Genomic DNA, 15452 nt, shown 5'->3' on the forward strand with positions numbered 1-15452 from the left:
AATTGGAAACTAGGCAACTACATAAGAATGTTTTTATGCAATCATGCCTTGATATTTACATTACACAAATACCAAGGGAAAGAACATATACGGTTAGAGTCTCATTAAGGCTAGGTACAGACTGAAGAATTTTTAGACCGACGTGTCATCTCAAATGATTGCACCTACCAAGTGAAGGTCCGATCGGTGTGACGATTCATCCATACACACTGCCACGATTTACCTTCATATCTGTGCTCTTCATCTGGTCCTTCATCTGGTCCTCTAGTCTTCAGAGAATGACAACTTCTTGTCATATTGTCACACTGATTAAAACCGCCTTGTTATAACTATCCATGTCCTAACGAATTTCATTAGCTTTTGTGTCTCTGAAACGAAACATTCCGTCTCAGAACGAAGAAATGAATTATTCCTTCTACAGCACTCTCTACATTTATTCACGGGGACATTCATCGCTAGCATCGGCTGAAAAGAGCCCGACTCTGTAACCTCTACGGAGATCGTGAGCACGAGTGTGTACACACTACATGACCGGTCGGTGGTTGGTCGGAAAATATTAAACAGTACGACCAACCAAATGAGCCAACATTTGACACTTTGGGACGACTTCCGACCATCGTGTAACTATACACACTGACCCGACTTCAGACAAAACGGTCGTTTGTTGGCTGATTTGCCCGATTATTGGACGAAAACGCTACAGTGTGTACCTAGCCCAAGTCCTTTTTCTTATCCGAGTGCTGGTTTTATCTATCTAGAGAAAAGATAAGAATGTAAGCTTGTGAGCTGGGCCATCTTACCTCTGTCTGTATAATCCAGTATTGTCTTCTCACTGGGTTTGTTACTAATTGTAAAGCACTACGGCAGTGGATCCAAACTTTCTCAGGTCGTGGCACCCTTAGGGTCTCCATAATTTTTTTCAAGGCACCCCTAAGCCAAAATAATTACCAAGTAGTCCCCCTGCCATGCTTACCACCGGCCCTGGCACCCCTTTGAGATCGAAACAGCACCTGAGGGAGCCGTGGCGCACCGTTTGGGAACCACTTCACTACAGAATTGGCTGGATATAGATAGATATATATCTATCCATCTAGGATGTTGATAAGAAACCTCTTATCACAGCCATAAGATACATTTTACTCATTACCTTTATGTACAACATTGTAAAAATTGAGACAATGTTTGAAAAAAGATGGGAAGAAACAGGGACATCAGCAAATAACAAATATTTTATTGAAATGTTACTAAGAATTTGAATAACAAAATTAAAATCAGGAGTACAGAAGGAAAAAAAAAAAAAAAAAAGTAAGAAATCAGGGTTTCTGTTTGTGCACAAGTAGCTTAAGAGGGTGAAATGTGCAAAATAGACAAAAGGGGTATCTATAATCAAGAAAAGGAAAAGTGGCCATCAGTTTTAAACGAAACTTGTTGCCCAAAATTCCCGAAACTAATTTGTCAGCAGCAAGCACCTTCGTGTTTCAAAATCGGATAAATTATTTCTCCCAATGATAAAAAGATACATTAGATAAAGAACTGTTTTTGGTCATTATATCACTATAACAATTATTTTGTAGCACACGCTACCAGTTAAATTTTACGATCCTTAAACATTACGATCTGGAGCAAATGTCAAAGTCATTTGGGCACCTTCATGGATCCCAAATCGCCACCGCTTCCGTGTACGACCCCGTACAAGTGCCCATGGAGATCATTTGAATAATAGTGTAACAAACAAAAAAAAAAAAAGCCGTTAATTAGGAGTGGGATCAGTTGCAAAGATAACGGCAGTCACTGCAATGACCATCATGTGGCTCTTATGAATCATATCGAGTTTCCGCCCTTCATCTTGTGCACACGTCATCATCACACTGATAAAACATGAAGGTTAAAGGTTGCATCAGTAAGTAACGGAGCATATTATTATACGTTACGATAAGCAAACTCGTCATAACTGTTCCGCTAAATATTTGCCTCGTTCCACATTTGCCTTCTGTTCAATGTTATTGGACGATATTGGTTTGTGGCGAGATGCTCCCGATGTACAGCGCTACGCAATAGGTTGGCACTTTATAAATAAAAGATAATAATACACATTTCCATTGTGTTATAAGCAAGAAACTAACTTTGCCAACCAAGAAATTCCACAGATGAATACCTGACATGTTCTAATTTCTGGAGCGATATTATCTAGGTTTGTATTTTGGCTTATTCTAGAGGGGCGCGGAAGTGGGTGACAGCCAAACAAAAACACCAACGCAGCCCCGAATCTCAACCCTGGATCCTCTTTCAGACTCTGGGAATCATCTCCAGATTTTAAGATCATTTAAATGGGTTATTGTGATAAAGGCAACAGAGCTATATATTTGTATCGGACATAAACGACCTCCCACTTCCGTGTGGTGGACAAAGAGGTATCAGGACCAGTGATGGATTCTCACCTGAGGACGTTGATCTTCGGTCACATTCGCAGTAATTCCAAGAGTTGTAACTATGGTGTCTAGAGGAACATGGTCACCAGGGGAGTCTTGTGCAAAATTCAGCATCACTTTGTCTCCCCCTGGAAGTAATAAATAAAAGAGTTTAGATATTTAATCTAAAATGTGTTTTACCCATTAAGACAGGGCTGAACATGCCCCCCTAGGAATTATGGGTAAGCACATGACCACCATTTTACCTTCTCCATAGTTTGGAGATCTTTGTGGATTGATTAACCCCATGATGACTGGTGGTATTTTCGACCCTTACACAACTAAACCAAATTTTACGTTTTGCATGCACCACTATAAATGGAAATAAACTTTTTATTTCTTAGTCTACTCAAATGAGTTTTCTATTGGTTGTGCTGGAACAGATACAGCATTATTTTGGTAGCAAATTGGAACAAAATATAATATAATATAATATATATATTACACACACACACACACATATGCAAAGAAGGAAATAAGTAGAACATAAAAGTACATCTTTTTCTGGTTGTCCCATAGTTACTGCTGTGTGTATACACAAAGAATGTGCCACACAAATCGGCTAGTTCTCCCAATCACACGGATACTAAATATGTGTGCTTTAGTCAAGGTCTGACATAGGTATAGGGCCCAAGACCATAAGTATTCCATACTTGCCAACTTTTTCTTGTTGGCTTCAGGGATACCCTGGGGGAGGTGGGCGTGTGAGGACAGGGCTTGAAGAATCGCATAATTTTGGCCCCACACCCTACACAATTGTCACAATTTTGGACAATCACAGCAGGGGAAGGGGCTAAGATGGCGCGATATTTGCGTCATTAAGTGGCGGGGGCGGGGATTATCTATTGCGGGGGCGAGAACCGGAGCGTTGCTATGCTCTCCCGGGAGGTCTCCCAGAAACGTGGGAGTCTCCCGGACATTCCGGGAGAGTAGGCAACTATGCGTTAAAGAAAAGCAGCTAATGAATCTCTAGAGACTGAAGTGTCTTTTACATTTCTGTCTCCATTACTGAAGTCATGTTGTCTTACCTGTCAGTCTTTGATTAAATCTTGGTCTCCATGAAAATGGCCACCTCCATAGGCATCAATACATGGACATAGGACCCAATTTCTAACTGTCATCATGCCACAGATGGCGAAGAAAACCACGTCTTGTACTGGCTCAGCCTCAGGGAGAATGCCAGACTCTTCAGGGAGTGAGGGAGATCACCCCTATTTCAGGACGTTTCCCTGACATTCAGGGAGAGCTGGCAAGTATGAAGTATTCATTTAGGTTAACCCCAACCCCCCCCCCCCCCCCCCCCCCCCTCCCCCCCCCCCTCTGCTGTAAGCCCCATCTGTAGGTGTGAGGCACCTGTGTGCAAAAATCCTTCTATTAAGATCGGGCTGTGGGTGGGAGACATCCCGCTAAGCGAGGAAACACTGAATGGAGCAGAGGTGTCGGCGGCCATCTTGGGCTCTGGAACTACATGTCCCAGAATGCAGTGAGGCAGAGTAATGTCAAGGTCGGTCAGAAGGAATGGTATGAGGAGGAGACAGAGGGTCTTATCAACACAGACACATAAGGAGAGACAGACCTGAGGCACAGAAAAGTGATCTGGGCAAAACCATGTTGCTTTGGAGGGGGAGGTACATTTCAATATGGGCACAGATTTATAATGTAACATGGTTTGTCCAGGAGCTTTGCTCTTCTTAATGACTCAGGCTGAGATTATAGAGGACATTTATCAAATTAGAGAGACAGCCCTGGAGAGATCAGTGCTAATAGGAACAATGACAGGAGAGAAAACTGTGATAGAACAGGAGAGACACTGGTAAAGAAATAACGTTTTATAAAGAAAAAACAGGACACGGAATTATTATATATTGCCTCAGCTTCCCCCAAACTAGTTATATATAGTGAGAGCCCGTGGCACTACAGATAACAGCCAGAATTCTGTCTCTTTTTTTGTACTGTGGGTCCAACGAGCAACTTGACGCATTTCTCCCTATCCCTCAGCAATGTGGAGTCACTTGTAATAGTGACCTTCTGGTAAATGCCATGCCAGCATTAGATCACTATGAACACAAACCTATTGTTACCGAGTGACAGGAGGGCAATGGATTGAGTCTTCTCTAGTATGGCAATCCCAAAGGGAGAAAGGTCTGGTGACATCACTGTGATGTCACCATGTTTCCATGACAACCCCACACATCGGAAAGCACAGACTAAGCGTTGTGCTTTAGCGCCCGCAAATGGAAACAAACACTTTCCGGCACAAGCCCTTGTATTAGCTCCCCTAAGTAGGGGGTAAGATGTGTAGACTGTTCCAGAGCGCGCGCACGCGCGCATATATGCGCGTGTATATATGTGTATATAATATATATATATATATATATGTCTAGTGGCGTGTGTTAGTCTGTCTGTGTGTGGAAAAAATAAAACCAAGCTGCAGCGCCACCTGCTGGGCGGAGTTATACACTGACCTACTAAATTCTTAGTGTGTGTGGAATAAAAAAATTCAGAAAGGGCTGAAATTTGGTATACTAAGATGTTTTTAATTTGTTAATTGTTAAAAGTGTTTATAAAGATTTAAAAAAAAAAAATATATATAAATATAAATATATATATATTTCTTGAAGGAGAAGTGACAGTTGGGAGTGGTTGGTGGTTGCTGGGGGTGACAGTGGGGAGTGGTTGGTGGTTGCCGGGGGTGACAGTGGGGAGTGGTTGGTGGTTGCCGGGGGTGACAGTGGGGAGTGGTTGGTGGTTGAGGCCTGGGCTATGGCCCAAATGCATGACAAGAACCTTTTTAACACCTTAAGTAGCTTGATTTGACTAGAATGCATGAGTATCGTGCACGGGTTTATATATATATATATATATTTCAAAGCTGGAATTTCCCCCCTTGTCAAGGTTCCGTACAGGCCCCTTGACCGGTTCCCAAAAATGCAGAGAGTGTGGAGATATTACAAATCTGTTCTCATTTAATGTGGATACTGCCGCAGTACTAACTAATTTAGCAAATTAATAGATTAACATCAGATTTATTTTCATCTCAGCTATTTTTGTTCTACGGTACTGCAGAGCCTTTGAGGTGCCTTCTAAATAGTAATAATTAATAATAATATATGCAATGCAGATTTAGCCCACAGAGCTAACAACTTGCTCCTTTGTGGCCGATTTGGGCAATGTTTTACAGACTTATTCATGAAATAATATATGTATGGCCTTGTTTGATAAAATGAATGATAAGGGACCACTTCATACCTTTATCGACGATCAACATCCCCCCAGTCTGCAGCAGATCTCCGCTGAAATTTCCTTGCACCCCATCTGCATTTGCCTGAAAAATGGAAACAAATTGTAGATTATAAAAAGCATCTCTCGGCTCGATCCCACAGAGACGGGGGCTATTACACCAATTTCTGTATCATTTTCTAAAATGTTATTATATAAGCTTTCAATATTTTTTTCCCCATTTAAAAACATACCCCATGCTGTAAGAGAACTCTCATCAGAAAAACGATATGGAGTTTAAATGAAAGATGATAGTTTCACGTACCATCAGAGATATGAGCGACGCAAATAGTGAGGGCTTTAAATACAAAATTTGCGATCGGGGCAATCACCCCCCCCAGCAGCACAAGCATACCTTTAAATTGCGGCCAAGTCGACAATCAAAACGGAGGTGGGGTGGGGCCGATTGGGACCAGCCAATCAGAATAAAAGGTATGGCGTGTCTATGCTATATCACCCCCCCCCCCCCCACCCTTCCCTAAAAATATAGTCTAGGTCTACCCCTGATGATCCGCGGAGACACTTTGTGCCAAGGTTATAGCTGGAATCTCCGCTCATTTTTTCCTCCCACCAAAAAAATGAGCAGCGATTCCAACCATAATAGCTGGTAATGTGCACAGTGTGATCGACAGCAATTGAATCTCTCCCCCCAAAAAAAATTATGCAGTTAATACTGTACTCTATAGTTCCACCATGGCTTACCACTAAGAGGGTGAACTGCAGTGGAATAAATACAAGGATGGCATTATAAATGGAGCACTGTACTAAACAAAAAAGCCATCACCTATACCGGCGGTTCCCAAAGTGTGCGCCGCGGCTCCCAGGGGTGCCGCGGCTCTGTCACTGGGGTGCCGCGGGCCAGCCATAAAAAAAAGCAGCAACACAGAAACTTACCAATCCGCCAGGCGCAGGGACCCAGCAGCCTCCTCTCTCCCGCAGCCGTCACTGAATATCGACGTCAGTGACAAGCTGCTGCGGGAGAGAGGAGTCTGCTGGGTCCCGGCGCCTGGCGGATTGGTAAGTTTCTGTGTTCCTTCTTTTTTTTTTATGGCTGGCGCGGGGCAGAGTGAAGGGGACAGATGGCAGAGGAGGAGGACAGATGGCAGAGGAGGAGGACAGATGGCAGAGGAGGAGGACAGATGGCAGAGGAGGAGGACAGATGGCAGAGGAGGAGGACAGATGGCAGAGGAGGAGGACAGATGGCAGAGGAGGAGGACAGATGGCAGAGGAGGAGGACAGATGGCAGAGGAGGAGGAAGATGGCAGAGGAGGAGGAAGATGGCAGAGGAGGCAATGTGAGAGAGGGCAGTGTGCCTGGATGCAGAGGGGGCAGTGTGCCTAGTTGCAGAGGGGGCAGTGTGCCTAGTTGCAGAGGGGGCAGAGTGTCTGGATGCAGAGGAGCATTTTTGCACACAACTAAATAAGTATTTCTGTCGTGACCTAAATACTTATTACAATTTTTTGACCCAACTAGTTCTAAAACAGGACTGCTCATTAATTATTTTGGAGGGGTGCCTTGAAAAAATTTGGAGACTCTAAGGGTGCCGCGAACTGCAAAAGTTTGGGAACCACTGACCTATACCATTAATATCCCGTTCACACGGCCTCAAAAACCTGGGTTATTGCTGGGGAAAGCCCCTGTAACCCGGGTCGAAGCTCAGTGTGAACGGGTCCCTCTGCATCTACCCGGGTCGGATGACCTGGTAATTAGACCCAGGTCTTTTGCAGGGTTATTCCCGGGTCCGACCCGGGTAGATGCTAGTCTGAACGGTGAGACCCGTGTGTAAAAAAAAAAAGTCCACTTACCATTCAATAGGTAGGTAGTATTGCCTCACGCATATCCAGCAGCTATAGGGTCAAATTACATCACTTTTATATGCTTTTAAAACAACAATATGTGGACCCACCACCTGTATAATATAATCCAGGCGGCGGGTCTGCCTATTGCCGCTTTAATAGCATAATTTTCACCCTGGCCAATAAAAGTGATGTAATTTGACCCTGTTGCTGCCGGATATGACTGAGGAAATACTACCTATCTATTAAATGGTAAGTGGACTTTTTTTTTTTTTTATTATTATTTTCTTTTTTTGCAGAACCGGGTTCAGTGTGAACCCAGTCGATCCGTAAATTTGCCGGGGTGGGATGCTCTGTCACCCGGCAATATCCCGGGTTCATATACCCGGGTCGGCAATATGAAAGGGTATAAGTGACCTTCTGTGTGCATAGTCTCACCTTGGTAACAACATCTCGGACCTTTTTCCCCAGCGCAGCAGGAACAATAGAGAGAGCATTATATCTGTAAGGAGGGGAGAAGTCACATAATATCATTAATACCAAACTAAGCACCTCTGCAATGAAGGTTCAATCCCTCTATACAATAAAATCCATATTCATCAGTTAGTAACAGATCACAGACCGTACTGCACACTGAACCTTGCATTTCATTGTCTCAGACAAACAAGTGAAGCAATAGTTCCCCGGATCGGTTAAAAGTAGGTTACGCAAAACAGTTATGAAAGACAATGTGAGACGGAGGCTGTGGCGGACTCTGACCTTTTGTATCCAAGTTCTTTGTAGCTCTGCTTTGACTCATCCAGATATAATTCTGAAACAAAGAACATATTTTCAGTCATGTTACATAAATGTTACACAACGTTTACAATCGCGTTACATAGCTTCAGGGTTATAAAACAGTGCTAATGGCACAAATCACAGTAGTAGTATATGTCATACACACTTACTATGTAGAAAACGTTAGTCCTCTCTGTAAAACACAGGAGATGAGTGATGCGTTAGTGAGGACAGGGCTGCATGTGACAGGGGCAGCGACATGATGTGAGGAGGGGAATGGAGGCAGCAGGAAGCCATAGACTGAGGGTTATATAGCGAAAGGAGCAGGGTCCCCAGCAGCACAGAGTATATCAGGGGATGAGTGATGCGTTAGTGAGGACAGGGCTGCATGTGACAGGGGCAGCGACATGATGTGAGGAGGGGAATGGAGGCAGCAGGAAGCCACAGACTGAGAGTTATATAGTGGAAGGAGCAGGGTCTCCAACAGCACAGAGTAGTGATGTGAGAAGATTGTGGAATTTCTATATGAAATAGTTATCTAGGACATAGGAAGAATGCCGCACACAGTTCTTGTCTTTAATATACACCTTAGAAGTTTATGTCACAGTTCTGCAATTCATTCCTCAACTTACTGGCTGTATGTAAACTCACCTCCCTTAAAATAATTTGCTTCCACAAATTCTTCCAACCCCACACTTTCTGGTCCAATGCCTATGAGACGTATCTGATTGGCATCGAAAGATTCCTTAAGCTTAGACACTTCTTTTGCGGTCCAGCGGCAAACCTGACAGCCGAACCTTCGCAGGAAGAACAGGACGCTTATGTTGTCTTTCCAGAGTGAGCTCAACTCAACCGTCTACAAGTGTAACAAATTTAAATAGCAAATAGATAAGAGTATAGGTGTTCTTGTCTTGAGGCAATTTCTTATATTCGAAAAGGAAAAAAAAAATCTTAACAATTGAATTTGATAAATGGTCTTTTGTTTAGCTGCTTAGAGAGGTCTAATTGTTCAGGAGTTGAATGTGGAAGACAATCATTGGGGCCGTTCGTAGATTAATGTTGGGTCAGTTTGATTGAAAATGGTCACATTGGACCAACAGATCTGCCAGTGTGTGGACAATTTAAAGGAAGCTAACAATTAATCATGCTTATCACTTTATAAAGACACCCATTATGTTGTTTGCTCAATACTTACCCCTGTCGCCTCACTCAGCGTTGTAATAGGTTTATTTAAATTAAGCAAGGCATTTCAAGGGGATGGTGTGGGTGAGGAGACTGAATGATCACAACTAACTGCAGGCCCACTCTCTGCACTAGGGAGACACCTAGGCAACGCCTTTCTTCGTCAGAGAAGCTGTAAAACGTGTCCCATTAAAAGTATAGGGCAAATCCTGCAGTCCTCCATCTCTGATCTGATGCAAAACTTAAATCATAATCCTGTGAGGCAAAATTAAGAATCATTTGTGCACCACAAATCTAGGTGCACCTTAATCTGTGCATGGTAAAAACTGCTGTCACTCAACCCAATCCCTCTCCTTAGCCTCTGCAAACCCGCTCATTTTCAAATGTGGCTGTATTGCTTCACAAACCTCCATGTTTTGGAGGAAATCTAGCAAACTCGAGCACCTTGAGGTGCACAGCAGGACCCAAACTGATTTTTCACTGCCCAGTATATCTTTTATGCTTGGCAGTTGTTGGTATGTATAACACATATAAGAATATGCCTATAATAATTAGTCAATTAGTGGTATTTTATCTTATTGGTAGGTCAAATATTTTAAAGTATACAAAAATGTTGTTGGTAATTTGTGCATGGGAAGAGATCAGGCTAGATGCACCCCACAATGACTGAACACAATCATGATACAAAACTGTTGTACACTATTTATTTAAATCTTACTTGATAATCATTGACATTTTGCAGCAATTAATAACTAAACTAGCATCTAAACTAAGCCAAGAGCAACCACAGATTATGCCTATGTAGCACTATACAGGCACTGCTGTGAATGATGAAATCAGCCAGCTGCATTGTCTGCAGCTAATAATCACAGCCCTGTGTGATCTGTTTAAAGAAGGAAAGAAAATGACACCAATTGCAACAAACACTGAATATATCAATTTGCAATAGCAGCCACTGTGGATAGAAACACGCATATCAATAACATTTTACCAGAAGATGACTTGCATATCAGCATATGGCTGTAGTCATACATTGCAGTACAGATGTCCCCCATATCTCACCTCTCCAGTCACTGCATTCTTTACCAAAATAGCTCCGAGTTTGGCCAGATCCACGTTACCCATCTTGTCCCTGACAATAATGACTGCAGCATAGACTATCACTTCCTAACTACAGCATTAACAACCCATGACTTCTTAGAAGATAGCCAATCACAGTGCAGAGATTTAAAGGGGAATATGTCATAGGGAAGGCTCCGAATCCTTGTATGGTAATATGGGCGGGGCTAAGTTGCATAAGTGATACATTGTAGCTTTCATAACAGCACGATGTTCAGGTTCAGCATAGAAGTCATATGTGTACTGTCTGTACTGTCAGCTGTCTCGTTCCAAGTTGTTTGCGCTTTTAAGCTGTTTTACTTTTTTGTATTAAAAGGGTTCAATTAAAATACTAGGTTTGCTAAATCGTAAGCAAAGGCAAAACTAAACTGTAATAAGGAACTACAGAGCTAAAGACATTCTCAAGTAGCAGTAGATTACAAAGGGAAAAAATCTAAGGTTATAATCAACAGCTCAGTTCTAGACATTTTGATGTCACTAATGTATGAGATCACGGTCTGCAAGGAGTTAACATAACAATTTTGCACCAGGTCAGGATGGCCGAGCGGTCTAAGGCGCTGCGTTCAGGTCGCAGTCTCCTCTGGAGGCGTGGGTTCGAATCCCACTTCTGACATCTATCTTTTATGGACTCTTTTTAAAACTATTTTACACTGAAAGTAGTGTCATAGATATATGGCTAAATATTATTCTAGGATATTTTAAAATATTATATTGAGCTGCTTTATTTCTTCTCTTCACTTCACCTACACTGGCTGGAATTGAATGGAATTGCTGGATAAAGTCCACATTTAAATTGGGAAGGTGTATCATCAGTTTTTTGGGAATCATCCTATAATTCAAATCAATGTGACATGACGCTCTGTCCTGCACTGCAGTGCAATGTCCATTCCTTTACAGAAAACACACACTTCTGATGTCTTTAATATCCATGACTTATCATGTGACAAGAAATCCCACATATTTGAAGCTCTGATGAACAAAGAGTTGTCATGAGGTGTCTTTATTTGGTTTTCAGTGGGTTATATATTTCAATGCTCTGAAATTGAAATGACTTTCTGTACGTTTTTGAAAGACTAAAAAGATCTGCCGAAACCCGGGATCGAACCAGGGACCTTTAGATCTTCAGTCTAACGCTCTCCCAACTGAGCTATTTCGGCTGTGTGCTGAACCGTGGAAGACGTCACAGAGAACTGTGATCAGCTCTTTTCTGACAACAGATTATTGTTTGTTTAAAAAAGAATATTTCACGAAGAAGAGAATAAAGAGAGTAAGCTAGAGGACACTTATCGCTGTGTATTGATGCTGATAAGCTAATCTAAAGCCAGGCTATGTACATGGATCAAGCACTTAATCTCTTAAAACAGAAGAAATAGGGAAGTAATTTTGGATGAATGGGAAAAGTTGAATAAAGTGAATAGTGAATAACAGCTTTCCTGCATTATATTCAACAGAGGAACCAGAAGTAAACATATATTCCGGTCCTCTAGATGATGCGGATATCATTCAACTTGCTGGTCATGTCATTCAAAAGAGCATTCTGGATGAATGGGAAAAGTTGAATAAAGTCAATAGTGAATAACAGCTTTCCTGCACTATATCCAACAAAGGAACCAGAAGTAAACATATCTTCCGGTCCTCTAGATGATGCGGATATCATTCAACTTGCTGGTCATGTCATATTACCTATGGGTCCAGCTAGAAATGGATTAATTCTCAAACTAGTCTAGACCAGGAGGAGATTCCAGGAGTTTCATTCGATCCCAAATTATGCCTGCTTCTTCATCGAGGGCTTCTTCCGTTGAAGAGGAAGAGGACTGTAATCCCTTTGATCTTGATTGTACCTTTATTTACCCTTATTTTAGAACAATCAGGCAAGCCTTATTTCTGGAGGATCATGAGAGCTCTCGTTCACAGCAAGAAAAATTATCTATCCTGATCTTGAGAAATACACAATTCCGTTTCTCCGTGAGATTCAAAAGAGCATTCTGGATGAATGGGAAAAGTTGAATAAAGTCAATAGTGAATAACAGCTTTCCTGCACTATATCCAACAAAGGAACCAGAAGTAAACATATCTTCCGGTCCTCTAGATGATGCGGATATCATTCAACTTGCTGGTCATGTCATATTACCTATGGAAGATTCCGTCTATTTCCCCGGACATTATAGATAGGAAGACTGGAAGAGAACCGAAGAAGTAATTCTGTATTGCGTGAGCTACCCGTCATCCAGCACTTGCATTATTTTTGAGTACAGACAGGTAACAGCAAGTATTATTGTCGCTCTAGATGAGATACAACTGACATCAAAGGTCTTCTCAGAGCCTGCAGTGTATCTTGTCAGGACACAGCCGCAAATTAGACTGCTTTCAGACAAAGCCAGAATGGCCCTTTGGTTGAATCCATGTTCAGCGAACCTTTCTTCTAGACAGATTCTTGCCATGCTATATGATGGTTCTTTATCGTTTGGCAAGGAGTAAGAAGAAGTGATTGCGATAGTGATTGAAGAAAAAAACTGGTTAAATTCCTGTGGAAAAGGAAATAGAAGACAGAGGCCTATCGCAGGCCAACGCCTTCATCAGGATCAGATGAAGGAGTCAAGAACGTATAAGTGGACAAAATAATATTTAACAGGAACATTGAAAGGGACCCAGTTCCCCTCTTGATGGAAGCAGTAGAGGTTAGCTGTTCAGTAAAGACGGGGGAACCATTCTGAAGGGTTGACCTCCCTGGAGTCTACTGTAGGGGAAATACTTTAGCTCTTTAGGCAGGTCTGGGTAGAGAACATTTCTATTAAATGAGTTATTTCTACAAAGGCAACTGGATACAAACCCCGATTCAAAGTTTACACTGTGAAGGAATTATTTTTTTAATACCTCTCGCTCAAAGGCAACAGATAGAAAGGAAATTGTGTTCCGATATGTAAGTCAACTAGTGAAGGAGCAGACAATTCAATTTTGTTGTAAAAGAGGAGCGATTTCAAGGCTTCTATTCACCTATATTTCTGGCAAGTAAAACAATCAAAGAAATAAAGCCAGTACTAGATAGAAAGATATTAAACAAAAGTAGGAAGTAAAGAAATTCAAGCGAAATCTCTATCGACTATGATGGAATTCTTCAGCACTGAAAATTGGATGGTTTCCATATACTTGATAGTTGCATACCTTCATGTTTCATTGGCCACGAAAATCAAAGGTTTCTTCCTTTTGCAGTGGGACACCACAAGGATTAAGTTTGCTGTTTCCCATTTGAGGGGTCAACATCTCCCCTATTTACGTCACTGAAGTATAATATCACGGTCTGCAAGGAGTTAAAGGAACAACTTTGCACCAGGTCAGGATGGCCGAGCGGTCTAAGGCGCTGCGTTCAGGTCGCAGTCTCCTCTGGAGGCGTGGGTTCGAATCCCACTTCTGACATCTATCTTTTATGGACTCTTTTTAAAACTATTTTACACTGAAAGTAGTGTCATAGATATATGGCTAAATATTATTCTAGAATATTTTAAAATATTATATTGAGCTGCTTTATTTCTTCTCTTCACTTCACCTACACTGACTGGAATTGAATGGAATTGCTGGATAAAGTCCACATTTAAATTGGGAAGGTGTATCATCAGTTTTTTGGGAATCATCCTATAATTCAAATCAATGTGACATGACGCTCTGTCCTGCACTGCAGTGCAATGTCCATTCCTTTACAGAAAACACACACTTCTGATGTCTTTAATATCCATGACTTATCATGTGACAAGAAATCCCACATATTTGAAGCTCTGATGAACAAAGAGTTGTCATGAGGTGTCTTTATTTGGTTTTCAGTGGGTTATATATTTCATTGCTCTGAAATTGAAATGACTTTCTGTACGTTTTTGAAAGACTAAAAAGATCTGCCGAAACCCGGGATCGAACCAGGGACCTTTAGATCTTCAGTCTAACGCTCTCCCAACTGAGCTATTTCGGCTGTGTGCTGAACTGTGGAAGACGTCACAGAGAACTGTGATCACCTCTTTTCTGACAACAGATTATTGTTTGTTTAAAAAAGAATATCTCACGAAGAAGAGAATAAAGAGAGTAAGCTAGAGGACACTTATCGCTGTGTATTGATGCTGATAAGCTAATCTAAAGCCAGGCTATGTACATGGATCAAGCACTTAATCTCTTAAAACAGAAGAAATAGGGAAGTAATTCTGGATGAATGGGAAAAGTTGAATAAAGTGAATAGTGAATAACAGCTTTCCTGCATTATATCCAACAGAGGAGCCAGAAGTAAACATATATTCCGGTCCTCTAGATGATACGGATATCATTCAACTTGCTGGTCATGTCATTCAAAAGAGCATTCTGGATGAATGGGAAAAGTTGAATAAAGTCAATAGTGAATAACAGCTTTCCTGCACTATATCCAACAAAGGAACCAGAAGTAAACATATCTTCCGGTCCTCTAGATGATGCGGATATCATTCAACTTGCTGGTCATGTCATATTACCTATGGAAGATTCCGTCTATTTCCTCGGACATTATAGATAGGAAGACTGGAAGAGAACCAAAGAAGTAATTCTGTATTGCGTGAGCTACCCGTCATCCAGCACTTGCATTATTTTTGAGTACAGACAGGTAACAGCAAGTATTATTGTCGCTCTAGATGAGATACAACTGACATCAAAGGTCTTCTCAGAGCCTGCAGTGTATCTTGTCAGGACACAGCCGCAAATTAGACTGCTTTCAGACAAAGTCAGAATGGCCCTTTGGTTGAATCCATGTTCAGCGAACCTTTCTTCTAGACAGATTCTTGCCATGCTATATGATGGTTCTTAATCGTTTGGCAAGGAGTTA

The 15452-nt window shown here is 41.7% G+C and overlaps 1 protein-coding gene and 4 non-coding genes across 5 annotated transcripts; 2 read left to right on the plus strand and 3 right to left on the minus strand.

Annotated features, from left to right (window-relative positions):
• Positions 1-1210: 1210 nt before the first annotated feature.
• PRXL2B (peroxiredoxin like 2B) lies at positions 1211-10704 on the minus strand. Its single transcript, XM_075190167.1, has 7 exons — positions 10565-10704; positions 8972-9176; positions 8303-8354; positions 7982-8045; positions 5718-5793; positions 2439-2557; positions 1211-1868 (listed from the first exon to the last, which is right to left on the minus strand). The coding sequence occupies exons 1-7, from the start codon at positions 10625-10627 to the stop codon at positions 1842-1844; spliced, it is 606 nt and encodes a 201-aa protein (XP_075046268.1). The 5' UTR covers positions 10628-10704; the 3' UTR covers positions 1211-1841.
• A 447-nt stretch (positions 10705-11151) lies between these two features.
• Positions 11152-11234, plus strand: TRNAL-CAG (transfer RNA leucine (anticodon CAG)). Its single transcript has one exon. It is a non-coding gene; the product is annotated as a tRNA-Leu (tRNA).
• Positions 11235-11705: 471 nt separating this feature from the next.
• TRNAF-GAA (transfer RNA phenylalanine (anticodon GAA)) lies at positions 11706-11778 on the minus strand. Its single transcript has one exon. It is a non-coding gene; the product is annotated as a tRNA-Phe (tRNA).
• A 2174-nt stretch (positions 11779-13952) lies between these two features.
• TRNAL-CAG (transfer RNA leucine (anticodon CAG)) lies at positions 13953-14035 on the plus strand. Its single transcript has one exon. It is a non-coding gene; the product is annotated as a tRNA-Leu (tRNA).
• A 471-nt stretch (positions 14036-14506) lies between these two features.
• On the minus strand, positions 14507-14579 carry TRNAF-GAA (transfer RNA phenylalanine (anticodon GAA)). The gene has a single exon. It is a non-coding gene; the product is annotated as a tRNA-Phe (tRNA).
• Positions 14580-15452: the final 873 nt, after the last annotated feature.

Source organism: Mixophyes fleayi, chromosome 11, assembly GCF_038048845.1.
Source record: "Mixophyes fleayi isolate aMixFle1 chromosome 11, aMixFle1.hap1, whole genome shotgun sequence".
In the NCBI taxonomy this organism is placed as follows: Eukaryota; Metazoa; Chordata; class Amphibia; order Anura; family Limnodynastidae; genus Mixophyes; species Mixophyes fleayi.

Coding starts and splice junctions, on each gene's coding strand:
- PRXL2B (XM_075190167.1), bottom strand. CDS start 10,627: ATGGGTAACGTGGATCTGGCCAAACTCGGAGCTATTTTGGTAAAGAAT. Junction 9,177..10,564: donor AGAATGCAGTGACTGGAGAG/GTGAGATATGGG, acceptor TTACACTTGTAG/ACGGTTGAGTTGAGCTCACT. Junction 8,355..8,971: donor AGCAAATTATTTTAAGGGAG/GTGAGTTTACAT, acceptor TCTTTGTTTCAG/AATTATATCTGGATGAGTCA.